Below are 12493 nucleotides of genomic sequence, written 5' to 3' on the forward strand. Positions count from 1 at the left end.
AGTCCTATTTTTAATTTTTTGAGGAACCTCCAAACTAGTTTCCAATCCCATCAACAGTGTACCAGGGGTCCCTTTTCTCCACATTCTCTCCAATATTTGTTGTTTTTGATTTATTAATGATAGCCAATCTGGCAAGTATGACATGATATCTCATTGTGGTTTTAATTTGTATATCTCCTGTATTTTCTTATAAGGATACTAATCCTATCATATCAAGGCCCCACCCACATGAGCTCATTTAACCTTAGTTGCTCTATTAAAGGCTTTATCTCCAATACAGTCACACTGGGAGTTGAGATGTCCACATAGGAATTTTAGAGGGGCACTAACATTCAATCTGTAAAATACATCAATATATTTTTGAATTACTACTTCAGATAGTGATAAGAACAATGAAAAAAATATAAATTAGAAGAAAGAAATAGAGAACAATTGGGACAGAAATGGTGGTTCCTACCTTAGCTATAGACCTCTCTGAAGGAGTGGAAGTTGACTGCAGCTAATAAGGAGCAAGAGGTGGCCTCAAAGAGATTTAGGGAAATGAACATTCTAAATAGAGAGAATTGTGAGCTCAGTGACCTAAGATGGGAGTGAGAATGGCAGTATCATGTGACAAAGGAAGATCTGTATGGTTGGACCCTACTTGGCTAAGGGGAGAGAAGTAGGAGAAAATATTAGAGAAGTAGTCAGTAGCCTGATTATGCTGGCCAATACAAGGAATTCGAATTTCGTCTTCATTGCAATGAAAGCTATTGGAGGGTTTTAGGTTGATTAATATACACATAAGATATGATTTAAGTGGCTAAATAGAGAAACTTTAAGAAATGTTTTAGAGCCTTACCTATCTTTGATAAACAGTGTAAATGCTCAATAATTTTTTTTAAGTGGAAGGATGGATGTTTTCTTCCATAGTAATTGACTTCTTTTTAAATGTCAGATTTATTAGGAATAATATACATAGAACATATATTCACTTTTTATAGTGTATATTTCTATGAGTTCTGGCAAGCACATAGTCATGTAACCACCAAACAATCAAGATACAGAACAATTAAGTCATCTCCCCAAATTCCCTCATGTGTCATTGTAGCCAGCTGCTTTCCCCAACCCCAGACTTTGGCATCCACTGATATTTTCCGTCTTTATAGTTTTGTATTTTCAATATTGTAATATAAATGGAATTATAAAATATAAAGTCTTTTGAGTCTGATTTATTAGCATAATTCACTTAAGTCTGATTTATTAGCATAATTCACTTAAGAGTCATCATGTTCAATATATTAATAGTTCTTTTTATTGCTGAGTAGTGTTCCATCATATGGTTGTACCACAGTTGGTTTATTGACTCAGTTGGTGGATAATTGGCTTGTTTCCAGTCTTTGGCAAATATCGATAAACTTGCTATAAACATTTACATTACATTTTTTTGTGTAAACAGACATTTTCATTTATCTTTAGTTAATACCTATCAGTGAGATTGTTGGGTTATATGTTATGTGTATGTTTAACTTTATAAGAAAGTGCCAAACTATTTCCCACAATGGCTGTACCATTCTGCATTTCCACAAGCAAGGAATGAGAGTTGCACTTTCTCTGAATCCTTGCCAGCACTAGTATTGTCATTTAAAAAAAAAAAAAAAAAAGACTGTTCTAATAGGTGCAGAGTCAATACCTTTTTTCAAACTGCACAACTATAAATTTAGAGGTCTGGTGGATATGACTAGTAAGAATGTAATGTTTAATGGAGTAATTTTTTCACCACAATACATATTTTTTAAGCAAAGGAGTATGAAGTTATAATCTTTATTGAGAGCTAGATAAAGTAAATTTGAGACTATAGTTCCCCAACACTTGCTTGGAGACTTTTATATAATGTAAGCTTAAATAATTTCCTCCTTGAATTCTGGCAACCTTGAAATCCTGCTGTCCTATATTCAATGGGAGTCTTGTGAAATGCTTCTTTATAAAGGTAACCCATGAGATTCTCTATTCAAGATATCAGACTCCTGAGGGGTGATGAGGCTTTTGTGCCCAAAACTACAATATCAGTCATACTATTAAAAAATAATAATAAAAAGTAGTAGTTGACTTTTACTAACAGTATGGCAAAGTGAAATAATAATCCCATTATCCCTAATACACATTTTTTCAATCTATCCTCACATCAGTGAAATACTTCACTGTAGGCAACCTTGTTTTGTCCGTTCTGTAGCTGGCCACTCTAGCCTTTTACTTACCAGTGAGACATGAAGGAAGAAGCATAATTTAAAATTAGGCTGAAGAATTTGAGCATTAGGTAACTTGTGGACTCAAGGGTATCATCTAAGTGAAGATGGGTGTGTCATCGATTTCAGTACCTGGAAGCTGCCCCTTAATAGAACTATAGAAGGATCATCCTCCTCTGATTTGTGAAGCCCTGATTTTGCTCAGTATCATTCTACAATTGTTCAATGAAGGGCCCTGGAGGACTAGAAAACTCAGTGCTTTTCACAGTCTACAGGAGTACATAACTACACATAACTACAGAATCACCATCAATGGCATGACTGAATCCTCCAAATATTTCTATCCCCACCTAGACACAAGTTGTGTGCTTTCTTCTCTTTTCATAGAGAAAGTATTTAGCTTAGTTTCTGCCTGAGGGTATGGAGTCACGCCTAGCACAAGTTCTCCAAAACTCTTTGGAGCTGATTCTATTTCCTGAATGAAAAGATAGATGCCATTTGTATATGTGTAATATCAACCACCTTTATAAAGTTTGGTGCTATCATTTTGCCTTTCTTTCAAAGAGCTTTAGAATAGCAGTGGCTTAAAACAAAACAAAACAAAACAAAACAAAAATCAGTGCCCGTGGCTTCTTTCTCCCTTTGGTTAAACATTCTATTATACTCCCCTGGCATAAAAGAGATTTTGTACAACCAATATTATAAAATGACTCAACATTGTCATTTTTGTTCAGAATGATTTATTTCTCTTAGTGGAATCAAATACTATAAATCTCCTGGATTCTCCTGTTAAAAGTTGATGGAAAACGTGAGAGTGGAACTCTGTCTTTCCCAGAAGTGCTTGGTAGCATTTGATTAGCAACCAGGCATGCGGCAGCTTTATGAATCTCCTTTTTTTGTTTGTTTGTTTTCTGTTTGCAGATTTTATTCTTCACCGTACAGTATTGCAACCAACCGCATGATTCCACAGACATCTATCACGCCATTCATTGCTGCTTCCCCTGTCTCCACATACCAGGTATGTCCGATTTACCTGCACCTTAGGAAAGATATTTCTTGCCAGTAATTGACTACATAAAGACAAAAGGGACACAGTAGAATTTTTTAAAAAAACTTTTTTTTCAAACACTTTAATCACCTCCTAATGTAATGATACTCAAGTTATCAATTAGCCTACACTTTCTTTCAAGGGCCTGTTTGCATCTATTTCACTGAATAATAAAATCCACCGTGCTTTTTATTCTCCCTGCTGAGTTTTCATGATTACACTATTTTCCAGCCAACTTTAGTACAGCTTTCATACCACTGAGAAATTATTTTGTTTGTTGTTTGTTATTTTGGTTGTCACATTTCCTTGTGTGTCTTTTCTAAAAGCACCTTCCTAGCATTCCCTGTACTTTCATCAGCATATTTTATCATTGTCATCTCATTTTTCACAGTTGTCCTGTGTATCCATGTAAATCTATGTGGATAGACGTAAAATCATTTTTCCCAAGAAAAAGGAAAGATTATCAAAGTGGTAAAAATTATTTCTACCTTCTGCTCTTATTTCATTCTCAGTGCCAAAGAGGCCAAAAGAGACCTCAAAGGTTCTACATGTTGAATCACAAGAAAATCTGAGACTCCATGTGTGTCCTAAGCCAGATGTTGTAGCTAGTTAATTCTATGTACACAAGCGATTAAAATAGTCATACTTCTCTCTCTCTCAAAAAAAAAAAAATTCTTATCCCTTTTCTTTGAATTGTCAAATATCAAATATGTGATATCACTCCCTACTTCTCTTTACCTCATATTGTTCTTCAAACAATTCTTCTAATTAGAAATTGCTATAAATGTTACATATAGAGAGTATCTAGTGTCATTTTTAAAAACTTTGGAGAGAGAAAGAGAAAGAGTGAGAGAGCGTGCAAGTGTGTGCATGCAATGCGATTCCCTACATTTTGCAGATTGTGGGGGTGGATGTTTTACAATGGGTAAAGCTGTAATGTTGCTGACTACTCCTAATTCAGACAAGTGTCACCTCATTCAGCCGCTACATACTTCATTTCAGGATGTCCCAGTTGTCAGAGCATCACACTTGAGACTATGTACATTTTTCTTCAACTGATTCCCCCTAAAGCAGTTCATTTTCATTCTTTTTCTGCACTTAGATTCTTGATACATGTTGGTGGGTGAACAGAATAAATAGACTTTCGTGTGAATGGCATTAGAGGGTCTCAGAATGGCTGATTTAATTGCCTTTCCTTGGGACCCACAGGGCTATGTGCAGGTGCTATTCAGTTTTTGTTCTTCCTGCAAGCCTGCCTGGTTGTAATGTGTATTTTGTTTATCTAGCCTTTTTTTTTTTTCCTTATCTTGGCCTCTGTTTCAGCCAAGACCACCCATTGAGCCCCAGTGTAGAGCACTTTGGTGACATGAATAAAATATCCGCAGAAAAATGATTTCACTTGGGAGAGCTCCTACGTGGAAATTAACCCCAGCTCTAGTTTCTCAAAAAAAAGAATTAGAGCAATTTCCTATATTGCTGATTCTCACATTTCACCACCTCTTCCTTTTTTTTTTTTTAAATCTGAAGTACACTGGCAATTTTACTTGTGTGAACATATCGAAAACAAAATCTTCAGGGTTTTCTATGTGACAGTCAGCTCTTAAAGCTGACTTTCTCATTTGACTAAGATACATTTCAGAACCGCTGGCTTGCTCTAATACTCATTTTTATTTGCCATACCAATTACTGTGAGAGAAAAGTCACAAACTTGCTTAACTTGGGTTTATCCCAAAGCATTCTCCAAAATTTCTGGTTGATCATTTTAATTCTTACTCTAGCTTTTACCACTTGGACTTATTTCCAAGAGGGGAATCACTTGAGAATTTAAAGTTAGAACAAATGACAAAAAAAAAAGAGGAAGTTTTAGCAGTCAACTCTTGCCTCTTTTATTATTTGCCTGGATATTCATGGGAGTTGACCTCTAAATAGGAAGTCCCTGAGGCCTCCTAATACTTTAAATTCCAACACCATCCTCAATATACACTCCAGGGCCCAGCCTGGTCCATACAGGCATTGCAGCTAGCTCCAGTGAAGCAGGAATTTGCTTTACATTTTATCATGTTTCAGGGACCAAATTAATCAGGTCCAAGAATGTCCTTTCTATACTTAGTGTTGAGCACTAATTAGTTGTAAAGTCAGATGGACTCCACTTTCTTATGACCTAGTGTGACTCCACTGAACACAAGAACCAAGTTCCCTCTGTGATTGCTTTGTGCTAATAAATGCTGTTTGATGCATAGGTCCAGAGTACTTCATGGATGCCTCATCCGCCATACGTTATGCAACCAACAGTAAGTGTTCTCAGTCACCTGAGGCTAAATATTTCTATTATCCAAGTGCAAGCTTTTGTAATGCATAGAAGCTTTGGGGCTTGTGTTAGATTCCATATCTCTTTCAGGCAGCCATATTTTCCAGATAAAAAGCTGTTCCTGAAATTCTACAAAAGCATGTACAATAGATAGATTGAGATAGAGTAGGTAGATTAGATGATAGATAGATAGATAGATAGATAGATAGATAGATAGATAGATAGATAGATAGATAATAGATAGATAGATGATAGATAGATAGATAGATAGATAGATAGATAGATAGATAGATGATAGATAGATAGATAATAGATAAACTTTCTAGATAGATAGATAGATAGATAGATGATAGATAATAGATAAACTTTCTTAGAGGAAATAGTAGTCACAGCAATCAGTGTCTCAAGTTGATGCCTACTATTTGTTATGAATAGGGAATTTCTACTTCATGCAGGAACTCTGAGCTCTGAACAATTAAATCTATCATAAGAGGAAAGCCTTTCTGTTTTCCTTCTCCTTCTCTTATGTTTGTTTTCTTCTAATGCAATTTAGTGTGCTTTGAGAGTGAATTTCGGTATCACGGGCAAGTGTTGACTCATAGCAATATATTTGAAATAGGAAGGCAGTTGTCTACTAATAGATGGAGATATAAATAGATAGAAAGGTTGGTAGATATTTTTTTATGTTAACTAAGGCTATTCTCTTCTTCTTTAGTGGAAAATTTCTTCCAAAAATATTAAAACTCTATTTTCCTACTTGCTAGATTTCTCATTTTGTGGAATAATATTACATCAGTCTCAAGTGAAAAATATTACATATTCCATTAGAATGTAGACTGAAGGCTAATGATTTCATTTATCTTTGTCTAGTTCTTCTAGGTTTTCTAGCTCTGTAGATGTACAAAACAGATTTCAATAGCAATATACTCATGATAGTGTGAGGTAGGAGAGGAGCCTTAGACTGAAAGCTGGGTGACACAGTCTCTGGTGGACTCTTCGGGGTATGCTCACATCTGTGCCTTTGTTTCCTTTTCTATTATTGTATTTAACAGGGTTTGGGGGAGGATCACATGAGAGTGTTTCATATGGGAAAATAATTTTTTAAGTATACTATTAATGCCATTATCCTTATTATTATTGAATGTGTTAGTTGTAAAAAGTAGAAGCAATACTACATTTCAACTCTTTTAAATATAAATATAAATAGGTAGCACACATTAATGACCAGGAAGCGTGGTCATTAATGTGTGCTACCTATTTATATTTATATTTAAATACACAAGCATCTACTTCCTAGACTCAAATAATCACGGTACCTGTTTTTCATATTTGAGCTTTTTCCATTTTTTTTAAAAAATAAGGAACATTCCATGTTGCTACTAATGTTTTGATAGTTTGTTTTTTATTTAAAGAATAAAATATATGCGGCTTACTACAGCAGAACTTCAGACTATATTTTGCAAATCCTTCTGTGATTTCCACACTTTGGGGGCTTCCTGAGTTCATCTGGTCTATGTTCTGTAAATCATACCATCATACAATGAATACACTTTCCCGTCCAAGTCATGAGGTAGAATTCAATATATGCTGCCAAACCAATGTATAGCATAGACTGAGCCAACAAAGGAAAAGGGAAGATGTCCTGCCAAGTTCTAAAGAGTAGACTTTCTAAAAGGAAACAACTGCCTTCTAAAAAAAAACAATGTGTTCATCTATAGAGCACTAATGCTAGCTTAGTCCTCACACTGAGGTTAAGCATCATCTCGTTGTGGCCAAAAGGAATGCACACATCTGGCAAAATCTGTATATTTTGCCAGATGTCAAAGTATGTAAGATAGTATTTCTAGAGCCGTGAGGAGAAGGGAAAATGTTTGTATGCGTCTTTATTTCAACTATCACTCAGGAACTTGGCAAAACTTTTCATTACCACCTCCTCTGTGCTAGCATAGATTCAGCCCCATTGTGGGATGTCTTACTAGCACAGGCTCTGTATGTGTGTGTATGCATGTGTGTGTGTGTGTGTGTGCATGTGTGTGTGTGTGTGTGTATTAATTTGTCCCTTTGGATACGCCTTGCTATGGCTACTGCTCACTGATATCTTATCATTTCCAATGACTAGACTGTCATCATGTTTGAACGTAGATCATTCAGTTTGAAATATAATGTTTGTGGCTGGGGCAGATTCCTGGAAAGAGGGGTGGCTCGGCCATCTACCACTTTGTTGTCTTTAAGATGGAAAAATTGGCTGAACAGTGTCATGGAAACACAGAGTTTACATCCTCAAACTTTGCCCTGCAACAGTCTTACTGGTTGTCTAATTGTATAAGTAACCTTACCCAACTGGCCTTAGTTTCATCATCAAAGTGAAGGTTAAAATAATCACTCTATGATACTAAAATATAAAAGTAGTTAAGCAATCTCAGATAAAAAAACAAAACACCTGGATCTCAAAAGAATGAATAAAAGACTTGATGATTAATAGCATGGATTCTTGGTTAGGCTGTTTGAGATAAAGAGCCTTTCCTGACTATGGGACTTAGAGAAATTAAACTTTCTGAGCTGTTTTCATCAGCTGTTATATGGACATAATAATACCTAAATAATTATGCATTTTGTTTATTAAATAAAATAGGTATTGTAGCACTTAAAATAGTCCTGGAAAACAGCAAACACTAAATAAATTATATTATTATTTACATATATGAGTAGACTGCAGATTATGCTTTAGATTAGCCCAATTATATAAAAATGAGTATTGGTGTAGAAAGTTTAGATTAAACAATAATCGCCTATTACTACCACATTCATTCTACTTATTGAACTTCCTTTGCTAATGAGCTTGGTGGAGACAGCCTCTGCAGCTATAAATAAGACAAATTGCTTAGATTGGTACTTATTTCATTTACTTACCAAACCATTCAACACGTAATACTTCTTTTAAAAAGCCCATCGGGTACCTTTTTTATATCAGTGACTGGAATCTAATTTACAAATAAATTCAAGTTGTCAGGATCTACATATCTCAAATATGTTGCCCTAATTCTGATTTGCTTACAGCTTTTCTTCTTTCTCACATTTTCTCTTCTACCATCTTGAGAAAATCTCATGTAGAAAATCTCATGTAGAAGCTATAGAACTTCCCCCCATCGCTATGAATGCACTGGAACCAGAAGCCCATTCTGTCTTTTTTTCTGTCTTAACTTGAAAGACTCAAAGATCTCAACCAGGTTTCCTTCAGAAAGTCATAAAATAGAGCACAGTGCCCCTGGTCTTTACCAGGGTGGAAAATGGTCAAACTGGAGAAGCGACAAACTGTCAGAGAGAAATGAAATGATGGAAAGAAGGGCAGAGAGTGGTAAAGAAACAAGAGAGCAGAAGGCATAAGTATAAAGCTGAAGTTTGCAATTTAAGTTTGCTTCTTTGGAGATTGAATTTTCTAAGTTGTGAGTAATGTACTTTTTTGTAGATTTAGGAATTGCCTGTGTTAGAGCTATCATACTGGTGTTTGTGCAAGAAAACAGTTCTCTGTCAGTTATCAGACTCTGGAACTTTATCAGATCCCCTGGAAAGCTGTCAAACCCCACTTAGGGCAGCAAAAGTTTTTTCTGTTTGCACTTTGTTGTTCACCTGAACAGACACTGAGGAGAGAGCACTGTTGGACTAAATCAGGAATTCACTTTTTGTCGTGAAGAAGTAAAAGTGCTGATTTGTCAATGCAATCAGTGCAGGGTTCTGTATTATACTCTGAAATCTCACCATTACACTGACAGAATTTTAATAGATGATGGATTGTACCAAATATCTACTCTGCATAGTAGCACGTCACACTGGAATCTCATAAGAATGCACAATTGAAATTCCTGTTGCAATACGTGGGATATTTTGTTAAATCTGTGCTGACAAGGAGAAAAGATGATAGTTCCCAAGAAGAAGCATAGTTTCATTCTCTTAAATTTTATTTAGGTTCATTTGAATCATAAATCTTCTGTTCTTCATATGGTTAGCATTATTTTATCTCAAGGAGAAAAGGTAGCTTTTATTTTTCCTTAATTACAAATTGGTTATCTAATTACAGCATTCTAAGAAATGCAAGATGCCCTTATTGAATCATTGGATGATTTGTTACTATGCATGGCTAAATTATGACTTTTATGATTAATAAACCTTAAGTTTACATTTAAAGTGTAAATATAAACTTTAAGAAAGCTCCAGAATATTTGGTTTAGTCATTCTTTTCCTTCAAACGGTTAAGGCCTGAAGGCTTAATTTTAGAGGTCATGTCTCCCAAATTAGTAGGTGTGTTTTCTATAAAAGCACCTCACCAAATCTGGAAAGAATATGTAAATCCTTAGAATTCTGTTCAAAAAGCAAGGTTTTCAGATACTATCTTTTTAAATCCAACACCTGAGCTGAGTAAAAATCCTAATCCTCCTAGGTTCATTATTAAAGTAAAAATGCTTTTGCTATCTAAGGAGTTAGCCTGGTAAATATAAATCTCCAAGCCAAATCTTTGTTAAAACTACATAGCAAAACCGAAACAAGAGCAACTTTAACCCATGTAGACCAGAAGAGAATTCAAATGAGTGAGAATAAATTTAGGAAGAGCAGCTTCTTTTTGAGTATCACCTCCTTTCAAAGTCGGGTGAAGTGAACATGACCAAAATTATTGCCACAGAAAGTGTCTTAGACAGCTTAACTAATGTAAAAACAAAATAGAACAACAACAAAAAAAATAGTGCCAGCTTTGCCAAGGTTAGCTTCCAAATTCTATAATAATTTTTCAAAAACAATCTAAAAAGACTTTAGAAAAAAAAACTTTAAACAATGAAATCGAAGGTTCATAATTGATAAGTGCATAGAGCAGAAAAGCCTTTCGATTTAGGACCCCTTTGCACATCGATTCTACCCTCCATAAGTAAACTTTGTAAACAAATTTGTACATCACCATCTAATTTTTGTATGCATATGAAAAAAATATATATATGTGTGTGTGTAAATACGTGTCTATTTTTGAGATATATACAGGATCGTTATACAAATATTATATTGCAACATAACAGAATGTCTTGGATGTCACTGCATGAGTCACACATAGATCAATCTCACTCTTTAACATTTCATAATATGCAATTATATAAATGCACCAAAGGGTATTTAACCAATTTCTTATTCGTAATCCTTTAAATTGCATCTCGTACTTGCTCATACACTCAAGACTAATATTGAGCACCTGTGAGAAAATACCTGTAGGATGAATTTATGGTACAAAATGTATGCGGGTTTTAAAATTTGATATACATTATTATCAAATTGCACTTTAAATGAGAGTGTCTATTTCCTATGATCTCAAGTAATACCTGGTAATTTCAAGTTTCAAATATTTGATTAATGTGATAAATAGTGAATAGTATCTTATTCATGTTTTACTTTTATTTATCAGAATCCTAGAGGAGTTGAGTTACTTTTCTTATGTTTATTGACTAATTTTATTTTCTTTTTCTTTGAGCTCCAACTTATTTACTTTGCTCATCCATCTTTTTGGATATCAATTTCTTCTTATTTTTAAAAGATCTTATTGCAATTAGTAAGTTAGCATTGTCATAGACAATCTGGATATTTTCCCAGTGTACTTTGAATTTAATTTCAAAATAATTGAAATAAAATTTGTATTTTATTTCAAATTTTTGTTACTTTTAGAGTTTATTTTATAACATGGGATGAGATTATGATCCAACTTTTTTTCCCCCAAATTGGTAACGAATTGTCATAAAAAATGTCTACCATATAAATCATCTATATGTTTCCACTGATATAAAATTTTATGACAAATTTTCTCATAAAATAGATCTATATCTTTGGTTGTATTTTTTCACTCTATTCTATTCTGTTGATCTATTTTTTGACCATTATTTTACTATTGTAATAACTGTCACTTTATAATACCATATATACTTGATATAACTTATCTCCAATGTTATTTTTTCTCTTCTAGCTATTTCATACTTCCAGAATAACTTTAATAGTAGTTTGTGAAATTTTAAAAAATTCACTAAAATTTTGATTGGTATCACTTTGAATTTACATATTAACTTATGGTAAATTTAAGAATATGACATATATGCAATTGAATTTTTCTAAGAAAAAATATCTTTCCATTTACTCAAGATTTTTTCTAGCTTTTTTGAGGTATAGTTGACAAAATTGTGAGATAATTAAAGTGAACATCATAGTGATTTGATACACATATACATTGTAAAAGAATTCTCACTGTGTAGAATTAACACAACATCTATTACCTCATATTTATTTTTGTTTGTGTGTGTGAGAATATTTAAGTTCTATGCTCTTAGCAAATTTCAAATATATGATACAGTCTTATCAACTATAGTCTCCTTGATTTAAATTAGATATTCAGACCTTGTTCACCTTATAGCTGAAAATGTATACCCTTTAACCAACCTCTCACTATTACCCCCAACCCCTGGCAATCGCTTTTCTATTCTCAGTTTCTATGAATTTGAATTTATTTGTTTATTTCTTCATTCATTCATTTTAGATTACACATATAAGTGATACCATGCAATATTTGTCTTTCTCTGACAAGCTTATCTCACTTAACATAATGTCTTCAAGGTCCATTCATGTTGTCATAAATGGAAGGATTTCCTTATTTCTCATGGCTGAATAATCCTGGTTAAATATACTCCTAGATGTTTTATTCTCTTTGATAGAATTGTAAATAGGGTTGTTTTCTTAATTTCTATTTATGATAGTTTGTTATTATTATATAGAAACATAATTGATTTTTCTATATAAATTTCATCTCCTGCATCTTTACTGAATTTGTCTATTAGTTTTAACAGTTTTTTGAGTACATGTTTTTGGATTTTCTTAATATCATATCACTTCATC

The 12493-nt window shown here is 33.8% G+C and overlaps 1 protein-coding gene across 17 annotated transcripts in view; it reads left to right on the top strand.

Annotated features, from left to right (window-relative positions):
* The window catches only part of RBMS3 (RNA binding motif single stranded interacting protein 3), a 653502-nt gene that overhangs the window by 551741 nt on the left and 89268 nt on the right, over positions 1-12493 (top strand). For 15 of the 17 annotated variants that reach the window (XM_023533089.1, XM_023533290.1, XM_011360463.2 and 12 more), the window contains 2 exons: positions 3147-3243; positions 5514-5564. In XM_023533089.1, coding sequence (XP_023388857.1) covers positions 3147-3243; positions 5514-5564 — 148 coding nt within the window. The remainder of the gene's footprint in view (positions 1-3146; positions 3244-5513; positions 5565-12493) is intronic. The other 2 variants (XM_023533228.1, XM_011360533.2) reach the window with 1 other exon arrangement.

The sequence above is a fragment of the Pteropus vampyrus genome, unplaced genomic scaffold (assembly GCF_000151845.1).
Source record: "Pteropus vampyrus isolate Shadow unplaced genomic scaffold, Pvam_2.0 Scaffold1, whole genome shotgun sequence".
Lineage (NCBI taxonomy): Eukaryota > Metazoa > Chordata > Mammalia > Chiroptera > Pteropodidae > Pteropus > Pteropus vampyrus.